Genomic DNA, 16,305 nt, shown 5'->3' on the forward strand with positions numbered 1-16,305 from the left:
GTAAAATTAGCTTTAAATAAAGAACTAGAGCTGCAACAATCGAGTGAAAGAAAATTAATCTGTGACTATTATCTGTTTTAATCAAAACTGCCAAATATTTTCTGGTACCAGCTTCTCAAAACTTTGTTCTGCTTGTTTTTGTCATATTTTTAGTAAATTAAATTTTCGGTTTTGGAATGTTGGTTCGACAAAACAAGTAAGCGGCTCTGGGAAATTATGGGCATTTTTTATTTTGATTATTCTATTGATTATTTTCTTAATTAATCCTTTAGATTAATTGTTTAATCTAAAAAAATAGAGCTACAATTATTTGCTGATTTATGAATTAGTTGATTGATAACCAGTTAATTGTTTTTAGCAATTTTTTAAGCAAAAATGTCAAGTATGAAGATTTGCTTGTTTCCTTATTGTAGTTTTCTATGATTACAAGATGTATATATTTGGGTTTTAGAGTGTTGGTCTGACAAAACAAGATGTCACCTTAGACTCTGGGATGGGCCTTTTTTGACAATTTTCTGTCATTTTATGGACGGAATGATTAGTTGACTAAAAAAGACAATAATCAAACTCATAAATCAATTATTATAATAATTGTTAACTGAAGCCCTACTGCAGAAAATAGTGAAAAGACATAACAAAACTTTATGAGGCCAAGATGACATCTTCAAATTGCTTGTTTCATCTGACCAAGTTGGAACCAAAGAATGGTAAAGCACCTGCCAATATGCGCTCACCTTTTCTCTTTGATAACTTAAAATCTAGACGTTCAGGATGTTTTTACCCAGAGCTGAATCATCCACAGAGGTCTCCTCTTCCTAAACAAACAGACCCATTGATTATTGGGGGGGGGGGGGGGGGGGGGAGCATTTTTCAGACACACTCATTGCGAGAGGACTGCAAACTTCAGTGTCCGATGCGAAAAGAGAAACAGCCATATCTAGAGCCAGTGTTTGGTTTGTCCATTCTGGGCTGCTGTAGGAACATGCCCATTTAACATGATGATCACCGTGGACAAGGACCTAGCCCCCAAGTAGATATCAAGCGCTCATTCTAAGGTAACAAAAACACAACAATTTGTTTTTCAGGTGATTATACACTAAAGAAAACATACTTATATTATTTTCAATGTCTGCTAGTATATCACCCTAAATCCTACACACTGGACCTTTAAATGTTTAACTGAGCAATTACTCATTTAATTATTGATCTACTGTTAATAGAATGTCATTAATCGTGTATTTCAATAGAGAAAAACAGATATAACTGCTATTGACATTAATGTCAAACTTGACGTGTACTATATTTGACTGTAGTAGTTCACATCCAGGATTCTTAGGTGAAAATCTGTTTTGTCACATTGGACTGATCAGATGTCCGGCATGGACAAAGATTCAGCCACACTGAGAGAGATGTTGTGATGATAGGCATTTGACAAACACTGTGAAAACGGCATGCAGCACCACCTTAGTGGTATCTCAGTCCTTGAAATGCCGCACGATGCTAAGTCTGGAAAGTTGATGTCATGCGAGTTCTCAGAAGACTTTCCTTCTTTAACTCAACAGCAGCAAGACATAGGTCAAAGGTCGGGATTCCCTGATTAACCCTGTAGTAATACCACTGGAAGGCTGCTCTTCACTAGCAGGTCACCTTTCCTGCTTTGTGGTGCTTTGGCCAGTGCAGTATAACAGGTCAAATTACATCTCCCCCCTGTGGCCAGCGTCAGAGAGGTCACTGGTTTTCAATTATATTCAAACTGACATTTCAAAAGGGAACAGGAGAAAAGGGCACGGAGTTCATCCAATCCGTGCCACTTTGGCTCTTACTTTTAAAATATGTTAAAATTTTGTTTAATTTTAGTAAAATTATTTTTGGAAAATTACACTGCATTTCCTTTCCAAAAAGGAAGCATATTTCAGTCAAATATATCCAGTACAATGGTTTAGAATAGTTCACTTTAACTGGGAATGAAATAAGAGACCAGTATTAGTCCTTTCATGCGTCTGTGATATCTCAGCTCTATTTAGCTAATGGACTGTCACATTGTTATTCAGCCTAACTGAATTAGTTATGCTTGCAGTGTTAGCAAACATGACACCACCTCCGGGGGGTTTGTTCCACGGGATGTCTCTGCATGCTGAAGAGTCTGATATGCTTACAAATACTGATGTAACAATTGTTGCGTGGCGAAACAAAAGCATGACTATTATTGAAATTAGTTGTATTTCATTTTTGGTCTCTATTTGTCGTGTCCTTACAGGAAATGCAACGTGGATCCTGTCTGCAGGTCTGTGCAATTCCAACTTCAATGACTAAGCAATTGTTTCGTTTTTGGATCCATGACAGGGTTATGTGTCATGCCAAAAAGTACAGATTACTGTAGCTACCTGTTGCTGTAATAGGAACATTGCATCTAAGAAAAACAGTGTGGAATAATAGATGGATAATGCTGCACAAGCTTCTGTAGTCTCCTAATGCTTATATAGGAGTTAGAAAGGATAACAGTTGGCCACACCTGCCTAAAGTCATCCTGCATGATATTATGATTTGGTAGAGGTTTATAGGTCAGGTAGCCGCTTGAAACCTCAAAACACACCCTTGCAAACTGCATTGTGCTCATCCGAGCCAGTCAAACCAGTCTGCAGACAACATCCATGTAAAGTATTATATAAATTAAAATGGCTGAGACATGAATTTTGTCTTCCTCATTTTCCCCATCTGTTTCCTGAATAAACACCACAATAACTTCACACTACTCTCCGAGATTAGTGTGAGTAGCCCCTGTTTGGGCCTCTCATGTACTGTACCACTCATTACATTCAAGTCACAGAGCTAAACATCCAGTTTTCTGGAAAATAAATACCCAACCATTTTTGAAAAACCCAGTAGGTCGTTTAAAGGGGACCTACATTGCGTTTCTGTATTTTCTGTCATACATATAATCAATGTTAGAATGTCAGATGTTCATATTAAACCTGGCCAAAGTTTCTGCTACACCTAATGGCTTTGCTCCACCTCGGCTTTGTCAGTTAAAAGTCCACCAGAAACAGTAGTTTTGGATCAGAACCAGTCCAAGCAGCAGATAGTGGGGTACTTTCCAGAGGGGGATTTGTTGTCAATGAGGAGTGGAAGGAAAGATTTGGCATGTCGCAAGCTTGTATGTTTTAGTGAGCTTCTTTATCCTTAACGGGAATCAGGGATGATGAGGTCTCCAGTAGTCTCAATGCACTTCACTACTGTTGTGGCAAGGTAGACTGCTAAAGACATCTAACCCCTGGGCCACACTGACCACTGGAGCAGCACTGATCAGCCATGGCTCGGCTACGGAAAATCTACTTTTTCCACTTGAAATGTCAGTTTTCAGCATAAATAGTCAGTGACTTTTGATAATCATACTGACATCATACCACCTCTTACCACAGTTTTATGTTTATATCAGTGACAGACATGAAAACATAAAAATATTTCTTTTTAACTCAATAATTTTGTCTCTGTTCCAAAATAAAACCCTCTGACAACCTTTCTGCGTGCAGAATCTATTCATTTGTCAACATGAGGCTTTTTATTGTAAAATATTTACCATCTAGTTGAAAATGCAGAGGCTTGCATGCCTCAATAAACCAGTGTGGTAATGTTGAAGACTTTTAATTTGGGAAATACAGTATTCAGAGCAGCAGGCAGCTCTGCAGCAGCAACTCTGTCTGTGTGAACACCGCGTGCATGCAAGTGTTTAGAGTTGTGTTTGCATTTTGTAAAACAAAGGTATGTGGACAGACTTATTCTTTAAAGCAGAGGGGGAAAATATCTGTTTTCAAAAATATTTGTACATGCGTAGACAGGGCCTGAGAGCGCAGATGCAGAAGATCCAGAAACGCGGACGAGTCAGAAGAGACTGGGCTTTTTAGGGAGAGGGGCTTACAGAGACAGGTGATAAAAGGGAGAGTTACAGACAGAGGATGAATACAGGTAAACTTAGGAAGATAGTATGAGAAAATTAAGGTGGTTTTTTTTTTGAGCAATAAAAAATGTAAACATGTTCTGGCAGAAACCCAAAATACAAGTATGAACTTGTCAATGAGCATAACAAGTCCCCCTCACAACACTTACTACAGTTATGAAGGTATTTTCTTAAAGAGATAAAGTGAGGCTGCTGTTTGTGGTGCCATTAGATTCTGTTGTGTTATGGTGAGTGTTGCATCTGTTATTTAGCCTACCTTCATTGATATAAATGGGGCGGACAAAACATTAGAAACACTTCTTCATTACATGCTAAACAATTCAACAGCACCACAAACTGCAGCCTCCAAACTAACCACAACAATGAATCAACAAACAGTTTCAACAAAAACTGAACATAAACTTCATGAAGTTGGCATTCCTTGAATGTGTTGTACTGGACTGTTATTCTTGTTCAAGCAGTACAAATTCAGCAAAGATACACACATCATATCCGGCTACCATCTTTGTTTGGATCAGGGAAAAAAGAGGTGCAATTTTGGAGAGAGATTTAAAATCTTTTTGTCAAGTAGCAAATGGAACGTTTTTTCATCAAGGCGGTTGGAAGAGTGTTTGGGGAATGCCTTTATATGTTAAGTAATGGTAATACGACAAATTGGAGCTACAGTTAGGCAATCAAATAACATGTATAGGCAGTGCCCATATGGCAAACTAGAAGTGAAGCATTTCACATACTGTCCTGAAAGATGATGCATTGATGAGTGTGACTTGTAACTGGAGTTGGTGAAGTCAAAGAAGCTCACAGCATGAATTATACTTAGACTGTGAGCTGCACTGACTCCATGACATGTGCAACCAACCAAAGGTGAGCTCAGACACTGAGCTGGTGCATGTGGTTGTTTACAAATATTTTGACAGAGAGAGTAAAATTAATACTGTTTTCAGAGGTGTTGAAGAGATTAAAAGGATTACTGCCATGCTGTGTGATTCTGTAGCCCACTCTCTTTAACCATCAGACAGACAGACAGACCGTGGGCTGCTCTGTATTTAACATGAGCACACACTTCGTACAAACTCTAAAATTTGAATCTTCGGTTCAAATTTGTGGCAGTTTTGGTGTTTACCTTTTCGTCTTCGTCTTCCTCACTTCCTTCATCCCTCGGTGTGTCCTTGTCGTCCTCTACTTCGTTGACACTTTCACAGTCCGAGTTGTGTTCATCATCTCCATCTCCAGAAACTTTGATGTCCAGTAAGCGGGCAGGCGTCATTTCTTCCTCTCCCTCGGACAAGGTGGTAGAACCGGACGACGACTCACTTTCGCCGCTTTCACAAGCCAAATAATTTTTCTCCATTTTATCAGGTTACACCACCAATTTCAAAGCAAAGACACCAATTTAAAGAAGCGACGTCAAAAGAAAGCGTACCTTTTAATTGACTTGTCAACGCACCTGTCCACTGAGTTCATTTTCCTTAACAGTCGCGCGCCCATAAAAGGATACCACTTTTTTGACGGAGTAAAAACAAAGTCACGACGTCGTGGAAAGTCTGTGATACTAAAATACTTATCGACCCTGTCTCATATCAGTGTGGACGCCAGGCTGAGGTCTCCACTTGAGTTAAAAGTTGCCTCTGTTTGGATTTTGTGGCGCGTTACTCCCCAGGCAGCGTGAGTCCATGCTGTCACTGCTTTCACAATGCTCTAGTGGAGCCTGCAGCCCCAAAATAAACCCCGCCCACAACGTGCGGGGGCGGGCCAATCAGATCACTGCAGCTCCCAAACCAAACAGAGGCAGTTTTAATCACCTTTAGGTGCTCAGTCTGCGCCAGGGGGTCAACTGGGTTCCAGCGTGGGACTTTTTTTCAGTATTGTTCATTTGGGGGTGGAAACAGCTTTATAAGACCTTTTCCAGGTTTCTGAAACCAGGACATGATGTTTACATGTCAAAAACACAGACAGGGTACTCTAAAAACACTGAGCATAACCAGGATACCACTACTGGGTTGTGACCAAGTAGAATAAATTTACACAAACACTGTGATTAAGTATGAATTCGAGTTACTTGTACTTACAACACAACTTCATACTGCTACTACACTCAACCTCAGAGACAAACACTGTACTTTTTACTCAACTACATTTGTCTGACAGCTTTAGTTACTTTCAAATTACAATTTTTTTAAAACCCTTTCTGACCCGTGAAAGCCATGTACCTCCAAATTTGATGATTTTAAATGTGATGAACTGAAGGATTAAGTGTTCCTTTATGTGTTTACAAAATTCTCCTACTTTTGAACAGATTTTATTCACAAGTTATAAGTATTTTCACAGTATGTTATTGCTACTTCTTAAAGTAAAGGATTTGAGTCCATCTTCCACCACTGCTACAAATTATGAATCATATATTTCATAGTTTAGAGGTCCAGTGTGTAGGATTTAGTGGCATCTAGTGGTGAGGTTGCAGGACTGAAACTACTCCGGTGCATCAAGCATGTAGGAGAATTACAGTGGCCAGCATGAAAACCCAAATGGCCCAGTCTGGAGCCAATGTTTGGTTTGTCCATTCTGGGCTACTGTAGAAACATTACATACTCTGTGGAAGAGAACCCACTCAGAATGTAGATAAAAAAGAATCATTTCAAGGTAGCTTGTAGCTTTTTATTTGTAGTACAGTACTTTAACAGTGTGATATTGCTAATTATTTGGAGTAAAAGATCTGAGTACTTCTTTCATCACTGCTATAAATTATGAATTTATTATGGCTTAAATACACATTTTTATTTTGGTCATTTATTTATTAAATCTATCTATCTTAAATCTATATCTATGCATGTACAAATACAAGTCTTAGGACTATGTATATACTGTGTATAGACATCCATATTTACATATATTGTGCATGACCATCCACTTCATGAAACCTGTAACATTAACCACTCTTTGCACTCTGCCAGAGGTGGGTAGAGTAGCCAAATATTGTACTCAAGTAAGAGTACTGATACTTTAGAACAATATTACTCAAGTAAAAGTAAAAAGTAGTCATCCAAATAATTACTTGAGTAAGAGTAAAAGAGTATTTGGTGAAAAAATTACTCAAGTACTGAGTAACTGTTGAGTAACATCTGATTTATTTGTAAAATAAGAACATGAATGTAATCAATCAATCAAAAATAATCATCTGCAAATTCATGTATTTTAAATGATACCCCTTTAACTAAAACAAAAATAAGTTAAATCTTTACAAACATAACATAAATCAAGGCACAAGAAACATAAATATATTCTTATATATACTGTACATATATGTATGTATATATATATATATATATATATATATATATATCAGAGGTGGGTAGAGTAGCCAAATATTGTACTCAAGTAAGAGTATTGTTGCTTTAAAACAATATAACTCAAGTGTAAAAAGTATTTTGCATTAAAACTACTCTGAAAAGTACAGTTTATCCAAAAAGTTACTCAAGTAAATGTAACTGAGGAAATGTAACTAGTTACTACCCACCTCTGCACTCCACACCCTTGCACTATTGTATTCTTGTTAACAATTTACAGAAACAGTTTACCCTTTGTCTAGATATTGTATATTGTTGTTCATTATTGCCTCTTACACATATTCATTTACGAATCTATTTTTTTAAATTACATGTATGTACATTATAGTTAAATGTATCGTTTTTACCTGTGGTTTTACCTGTCTTTGTTCAGCTTTGTTATCCTTGTTTTTAGCTGTATGCCTATTCTGTCTATCTTCTTGGATACTGTTCTTTCAACTGTGTGTGTATGTGAGAGAGAGTCAGATTCCTTGTATGTGTACACATTCTTGGCCAGTAAAGCTGATTCTGCTTCTGATTGCCTTATCCAAGTTTCAGAAAGCAGGATATGATGTTTACATGCACAACACATAACCAGGATACTGCTAAATCATGAACATGTAAACACACGCACTTACTGCTGTTCTGAAGCAACTCCCAGAGTCCTTTGAGACTCTCCTAACCATCTGGATGAGTAATTATTCTGTTAGTTGCAAAATTAAATTTAAAAAAAAAAAGTTTTAACCCATTTCTCAAGTTGTGACTGTATTTCCTGATCCAGAGATGATATGACCTCGCTATTTTTGTAAAGCACAAACAAAATATCAACATCTATATGCATCAATATAACTGATTGTAAAATCTTTAATTTTGGTTCACAATGCACACATTGAGAAAGGAGTTACGTCATTCTCAGCTTCCATCTTTTTTTCTTTTTTTTTTTTTTTTGCAGCTGACAAAACATCTTTTTTAATTAATTAAACAGATTTATGAAACCGGTTGTTTTATCATCATATCTGACTGCATGATGCCACACTCGCACAAAAATCACTGTAAATTACAAAAAAAGATATTATATTTGTATGATTTAGAAATTAGCCTGTTATTTCAACCACTTTGTCATGGCTTATACAGTAAAGGAAGGGGGCAAAGGCACTGCAGCACAAGAGGAAGCGATTTATTATATAGATCTTTATTTATGATTGATTTCCTTCTAGGGCGGCACGGTGGTGTGGTGGTTAGCACTCTCACCTCACAGCAAGAGGGTTGTCGGTTCGATCCCGGGCGTGGGAGTTTGCATGTTCTCCCCGTGTCAGTGTGGGTTCTCTCCGGGCACTCCGGCTTCCTCCCACAGTCCAAAGACATGCAGATTGGGGACTAGGTTAATTGATAACTCTAAATTGTCCGTAGGTGTGAATGTGAGCGTGAATGGTTGTCTGTCTCTATGTGTCAGCCCTGTGATAGTCTGGCGACCTATCCAGGTCTCGCCCGATGTCAGCTGGGATAGGCTCCAGCCCCGGCGCCCCCCCCCCCCCCCACGCCCCCCCCGCGATTAGAAGATGAATGAATGAATGAATGATTTCCTTCTCCGGGCTCGTAAACAGGTCTTAAACATGTTCACATGCAACATACAGGAGGGGGGAAATTATTTGTAGCTTTCATCTCTTCAATCCAACGAATTGGAAACACATTTGCAAGAGTTAAGTCACGGAAGGTCTCCAGCCACCAGAGAATGTTTCATTACTGCCTTTTGTTGGTATTGTACTCCACCCACATATGATATCAGCGGCTACACCCAAAGAACATCTTTTTGGTTGCCAATGTTTGCTCAAAATTTCCCACCACATTAATCCTGTCACTCAGTTGATGGATGAGTGTTCATAAGCAAGGGCATCATTTCCACTGGGATTATTATTAGTGGAGTGTGTTGGTGCTGTATAAAGAGAAAGACTGCAATACTATTGATATTCTCCCAAAAAGACACCACAGTTATGGCAGTGATACTCAGAATAAAGTAGTACTTTAGCTATTGTGATGCAGTTGAACCCTTTTCATTACAGTCCTGATCTTCTGAAAGGGAACTCTTAGCAGATTTTTTTTTTTTTCAAAACGTCAACAATAGTCTGAGTTAGACAGAAATAAATGTACAGAGGCACAAACATGGTTTTTATAAATTTTGTTAATTTATTTATTTTGACTTTTGTTTCTGATTCATTGTGAGACAATGGGCCCCCGGGCACAGACATGCACAAGACCGTACCACCTCTCCTACATAAGAACAAGACATACAGACTTTATAGTTATTTAGCCCCTTTGTGTTGTGGTTTGGTGTCTCTTTGTAGCTTTTTGTTTCTGTGGTTGTTTTGCCCCTTCTGTCATAATCTTGCTTATCTTTCTTTTGAGTCTCTGTGGTCATTTTGCATCTCTTTGTGGTCATTTAGAGTCTCCATGGTTGTTTCATGTTTCTTTGTGCTTATTTTGTGTTTCCTTTTGGTTGTGTTGTACCTTTTCATAGTCGTAGTGAGTCTCTGTGTCTCTTTGCAACTGTTTTACACCTATTTGTAGTCCTTTTGCATGTCTTTGTGGACTTTTTGCATCTCTTTGTAGTTTTTCTATGTTTCTTTGTGGTCATTTTGAGTCTCTTTCTGGTCAGCATGGGTTAATTTGAGTGACATTTTGCAGGTGAAGGCCTGGCAGGGCCCTGATACTTTGGGTCCCTGGGACTGTACCCAGTAGGCCCAGTAGGCCCATTTATTGATCCATCCATGAGCTAGACACAAATACTTTATTGTTGTTTAGCCTCTTATTGTCTTTGTTTTGCATCCCTTTGTAGTTGTGTGCATCTCTTTATGGTTTTGTGCCTCTTTGAGTTAATATTGTGGGGGTGTTTTACAGTGCTTTGTGAAATTGTGGGAACACCAAAATCACACCTTAGAGCTTGATGAACAAATTATTCAAGTTGAAAATCTTTACTGATGTACACTGTATAATTTGTTGAGAACAAAATGACATAACAACAGTCAGTGGAAACCAAAATCATCAACCCACTGAGGGCCGGATTCAAAATCGCACTGAAAATCAAAGTAAGGGGCGTAGGTGGCTTAGTGGTAGAGCAGGCGCCCCATGTACAAGGCTGTTGCCGCAGCGGCCTGGGTTCAAATCCAGCCTGTGGCCCTTTGCTGCATGTCATCCCCCCTTCTCTCTCTCCCCCTTTCACGCTTACCTGTCCTGTCCATTAGAGGCAAAATGCCCAAAAAAATATTTAAAAAAAAAAAAGAAAATCAAAGTAAGAAATTGAAATCTCAGGCAACTCATAATGTGACTCAGTAGTGTGTATGGCCCCCACATGGTGTCCTGGGGATCTCGTCCCGTCCCTGGATCAGGGCATCAATGAGCTCCTGGACAGACTGTGATAGTATTTGGTGGCGTTAGATGCATCGATACATAACATCCCATACGTGCTTATTGGATTTAGGTCAGGGAAATGAGAGGGCCAGTCAATGGCATCAGTGCCTTCAGGAACTGCCTACACACTCTGGCCACATGATGCTGGGCATTGTCCTGCATCAGGAGGAACCCTGGGCCCACTGCACCAGTGTAAGGTCTGACAGTCACTCTGAGGATTTCATCTCGGTATCTAAGAGCAGTCAGGGTACCACTGGCTATAATATGGAGGTCTGTGCAACTGTCCAAGGATATCTGCCATGTTTTCCTTTTTTTGTTATCATTTTGAGTCTCTGTGGTCATTTTGTGTCTCTTTGTGTGTGTTGCGTATCTCTTTGCAGCTGTTTTACATGTATTTATAGTCATTTTGTGTCTCTCTGTAGTCATGTTATATTTCTTTGTCGTCATTTTGAGTCTCTTTGTAATCATTCTGAATCCCTTCATAGATGCTTCACATCTCTTATGAGTCATTGTGTGTCTCTTTGCAGCTATTTTGCATTTAACTTGTCCTTCTGTGTCTCTTTGTAGTTTTTTTGTGTTTCTTTGTGGTCATTTTGAGTCTCTTCCTGGTCGGTACATGTTAATTTGTGTGACATTTTTCACATGAAGGCCAAGGGTGCCCCTGACACTTTGAGCATCTGGGCCCGCACCCAGTAGGCTTGTTAATAAATCCATCCATTTTGTATGCAGTTATGTTCCAAAACAAGCAACATTTGCCACAGTGATTCTGGGATCTAAAAATGGTTACACAAAACTAAACGTTAATCAAATGTTAGTATTTATGGGTTTATTTTACAGGGACAGTGCACATCAAGAAACATTGCTGTAAATTCAAGTGTTAGACAAGAGGCATTTTTTTTATCTGTAGCCCCAGGACAGATGTGACAAAGTCACCCTAAAAACACAATATAAGGCCATAAAGTACACTTCTCTTTATAGTAATGATGCAAAGCCTCTTTTAAGTTAACTCTTCATATCAAGTTTGTCAGTGCATTAGCTTAGCAGCAGTTAACACAGCATTTAGATTTTCTGATGTACTGCCAACATTATGGAAGGCACAATAACCAATTTCAGCTTTTCTCGTCATTGTGTCACTTCTAAAACCAAAATTACACCCTTGTTGGTGAGCATACAGTTCAGTACAGTTTAAAACCTCAACACATACTGCCTAAATTGTCAAAAAAAAAACAAAAACATGTTTACAGTCAACAGCACATACTCGCCTCACTGTTCAGCCCCGTCTCCACATGAACCTAAAAAAAGCTTCCCCCTTTTATAATCCTTATCTACAGCATTAAGTCATGGTACACTGAGCTCCATAAAGTAAACAAAGTGCTGAGATGTTGAGCCATTATACCCAGCCAGTTCTTGATCTGGTGTTTACTATGTGATGTGTCAACGGCTGAGAAAGTGTTGACATTTATAGATCCTGTGTTAAATTGTTACCTTGCATGTCTGCTCACCGCTCCCAATACCCAGCCTCAACACTGCTGTAAAAAACAACAGTTTTTCACAGCAGTTTTTCTCAACAGCTTTTATCATCATGCTAAACTAAAATGGTAAACATCGTAAGCATTATATCCAATGAACTCAGTATATTAGAAATGTCACTTTACTTATCTTGGTCTGGCGAGGCTCAGTAGGCATTTGCTTGTGTTAGAGGCGTTGTCAGTGGATATAATCACTCTGCAGTTGCCTGGATCAACTTCATGACTGACAAGTGTTCTCTGTCACTGAAATATCAACACAAACCTTCCCTGGAACTGGTTAAAAGAAACAAGCAACTCAACAAGCTGTCCTTGGCTTTTGATTCAGGTTAAAGGGCAATTTTCATCTCATCTATCCACTAATACATTTGAGGGCAATTATTATTATTAAAATCTGTAACACCAATTTGAAGTAGTTAGGCTTTACAGCTGATACACAGTGAAATAGCATTCATTTCACACTTAAAGGTAAGTTTCACATCCCAATCAAAAATCCATTTAGACTTTGTGGGTGTGTGTTGGCAGGTGTAGAGATGTCTGCCTTCTCTCAAATATAATGGAACTAGATGGCACTCAGCTTGTGGTGTTCAAAGTGCTAAAATAAAATGCAAAAAGTACATTGGAAAACCTCAACAGCAATGTCTGTTTCCAGAAATCATGTTAACATAATCCACAGAGCTTGTTGTGAGCAGTTTCATGTAGGAACTAATTTCTTGCTACTAGACTACACCTGCCAACTGTATCACCATGCAGGAGGAAGCGTGCATCTACTCAGGGATGAGAGGCTCCTGCTCGCGCGAGATGCAAACATTAATGGCGTCCTCCTCAGCTGAGCTGTAACATTAGCTAGGTCAGTGGTGTTAGGTTAGCTAGCAGTAGATGCATACTTCCTTCTGCTCAGCAATTCGGTTGGCAAGTGTAATTCAGTAGAAAGAAAGTAGTTCAAACATAAAACTGCTCACAACAAGGTCAGTGGATTATCTTGAGTAACCAGGTCATGATTTGTGGAAAGAGACATTGCTTTTTAGTTTTTCAAATGCATCTTTTTGGTGCTTTGAGCACCACAAGCTGAGTGCCATATAGTTCCATTATATTGGAGAGAAGGCAGACATCTCTATAGCTGATATCTCCAACACAACTCATACCAAAACTAGACTGATAAGTAACATTACAGGTAAGAGAAAATATATGCATTTTTGATTTGGGGGTGAACTGTCCCTTTAAATTACAGCAGTGTGTGTTGCCATTATCTAAATAACTGATCAGTCCAAGCTGCCTGAATCACTTCCCTCTCAGTGGATGTTTTCCAGAATATCTTGCAGTGGAAACTGTTCTTAAGCCTTAGGCTGACTTTGAAAGGCTCAAACTGCCGCAAATGTCATTTGCTCAGTGCGATACCTAAGGGTCACCTCTCTGTTTACTCCTGCCTTTTTTCTCTTGGGTACAAAAGTACTCTGTATAATGGCAAATCAAAACATGTTTTATTCACATCCTAAATAACACAAAAAGGAAAAAATAAGAAAGAAGGATGACACTAAGGACGCATTAAAATGATACCCAGAATGATATAACAGTAAAAGGCCTAAGGATGATCCCTTGACTTTTCATCTAGCGCCATCATCAGGTCAAAATTTAATTGTGTCCAATACTTCTGTTAATGTGCAAAAACCTACAAAACCAGTGATGATCCCATCAGTCTCAGATTCACTTTTGTGTTTGGTGCTACTTGGCAAATGTTTCCATGCTAAATTTCAACAACCAAGATTGTGAATAAGATAAACATTATATACCTTCTAAACCTCAGTATGTCAGCATTGTCACTGTGAGCACAGTAACACTAGCATTTAGCTCAAAGCACCACTGTGCATCACTGAGCAAGGCTGTACACTTTTAGTCTTGTTCTTTCAAAATAAATCTGACATTTAAAACCAAAAGTGTCTTTAATTCAACTGTAATCTTACTGAAATATCCACTCACAGATGTTACCATAAATCACTACTAATAGCCCATTATCAATGTGAAAATTACAACATACTAATACTGTTGTGTCTCAGCATTTTTTGTCTTTCTTTTTATTAGTAAAGACAAACACTAACATGTTTGTTTAGGTTGTCTCTAAATCACAAAGTAGTTTTTTCAAGGAAAACACTTAAAAGAAAAGGACCAGTGAACTTCAGATATGACCTGTTGTTATTTATGAAAAAGAACTTCTTACCAATGTTTAATTTTAATCTTAAAATATGCTTACATATTTGTTGCATCTCCCAGCACTAAGTATCCTGTATGCATGCAGCATGTGTCTCTCATGTTTCATTCAGTCTAACTTGCACAGATTCTCCACAGGGGGGTACTGTTTGGTAATGAGAGAATACAGATAACTGGATGTTGCTTGTCATTACCATTCTGATCAAGGGGACTCCAGTCCTCTATCAAACAGTCAGTAAGTTTGTGACTCTCAACCTTTCATGTGTCAAAAACCTCTAAATTGATACACTTTAGGTCACAGACCCTGGTTTAATAAGATTTCACTTCAGGGGCCTTTGTGTGAAAAGATCTGGGTTATCAAATATGATTAAGGCTAGACTTCTATACTTGTCAACCACAGTTATCACAGTTTTGTATTTTTCAGTACTTTTTATTTCTACCTTGTTTTTGATTTTTGTTCTCAATTTAGTTTAGTAGACTAGGAGGAAGCACTAGAGTGGCTTTGCCATTTCAGTTTAGCTTTTAAAGCGTTTAAAAATGTTTTTTTATGTTAGTTTTGTTTTTATTAATTTCGAATTGGTTTTAATTCTTTTTACTACGTGACAGGGGGTATTTGTCACAGGAAAGGTTTAAGGAGTTCAGAATAGGCATTACAATATAACACAATACTTTGTGGAGGTAAGTGACTCACAGTCACGTAGACATCCCAGTGTTAATGCACCAATGCCTCCTCATGGTTACTGTGGAGACAAGTGTGACTTCATTGACAAAGACTAAAACTTTAGGTATTTCCTATACATTTTTAATTTATCTTAGTTTATTTTGTAAACACACAATATGGTTTCAGATTTTTTTCCTCCTAATGTCTAGTTTTTTCAGTTAACTAAAATGTTTTTTTTTTCAAACCTAGTTTTACTTATTAGTTTGATTTTAGTTGAACTATAATAGCCTTGTTGTGAGAAACAGTTGAGGAGATAACAGTAGAGGAAGTGAAACCTATGGTCAGAATAGTCCCTTCTGTGACTGTTTCTCAAAATGGGCTCAACTCTATAATAATTTAAATAGTGAAAAGAAATGATTCACTTACTCAAGGACCCCTGGAAGTCCCCGGACTGCTTATCTACAGAGGCACAAACAATGGTATAAATGAAAGCCTTTATCTTGTCTTTTTTTATTTACATATTTATTTTTTCACAGTTTTAATCTTTTTTTTATTTGACGATTTGTTTTGTATGCAAAACAAACAACTTCCGTAGCAGTGATTCTGTGATCTTATAATGGTTTCACAGACACAATCATGAGACTTTGTGCTTTTAAACAATGTGTAGTTTGTCAAAGTTGAATGAGGATTCTCTCGGACTGTATTTGTTGTTTAATTTTCAGGACCATCCATGTAAATCTCGATCACATGTGATTATTGAAAAGTTGTTGTCAGTTCTGTGTTGCTGCCATGCAGTTTAAACCATCAGAAATTTGCTTGAGATCATATTTTAATTTTTAGAAACACCACACGTGACTGAACTGATTTGATGATAATTTGTGTAGCTGTCTTCTTTTACTCCATCCAACCATAATTAGTTCAACAAAAATCTTAAAAAATAAAGTTAATTTCTTCCATAATTACATTTAATTAATATCTTGCTTTGAATAACCTTTTTCTTTTAATAAAATTCAAACTAACTGTCTTATTGTGCAGAAGCATTTCGAAGCATTTCATTAACAATGTAAAGCGTCATGTTACAGTAAACACAGGAGAAATGACAAACATCATTTTACTGAAATGATTACTAAGCCCTTTGCTCTGTGAGAGAGCACTCATTTTAAAACTAAGAATAAAGAATCCTGATCAAAGCAAAATGCCACAAGAGGAACCCACATGATCTTTCAACTC

The 16,305-nt window shown here is 38.0% G+C and overlaps 1 protein-coding gene across 6 annotated transcripts in view; it reads right to left on the reverse strand.

Moving 5' to 3' along the window:
• mast4 (microtubule associated serine/threonine kinase family member 4) overlaps positions 1-5,641 on the reverse strand; it is a 132,915-nt gene extending 127,274 nt beyond the window's left edge. For all 6 annotated transcript variants that reach the window (XM_049603477.1, XM_049603476.1, XM_049603475.1 and 3 more), the window contains exon 1: positions 5,079-5,641. In XM_049603477.1, the coding sequence (XP_049459434.1) occupies positions 5,079-5,306 (228 nt within the window). In that variant the 5' untranslated portion in view covers positions 5,307-5,641. The remainder of the gene's footprint in view (positions 1-5,078) is intronic.
• Between the last annotated feature and the right edge of the window lie 10,664 nt (positions 5,642-16,305).

The sequence above is a fragment of the Epinephelus fuscoguttatus genome, linkage group LG18 (genome assembly GCF_011397635.1).
Source record: "Epinephelus fuscoguttatus linkage group LG18, E.fuscoguttatus.final_Chr_v1".
NCBI classification, from domain to species: domain Eukaryota; kingdom Metazoa; phylum Chordata; class Actinopteri; order Perciformes; family Serranidae; genus Epinephelus; species Epinephelus fuscoguttatus.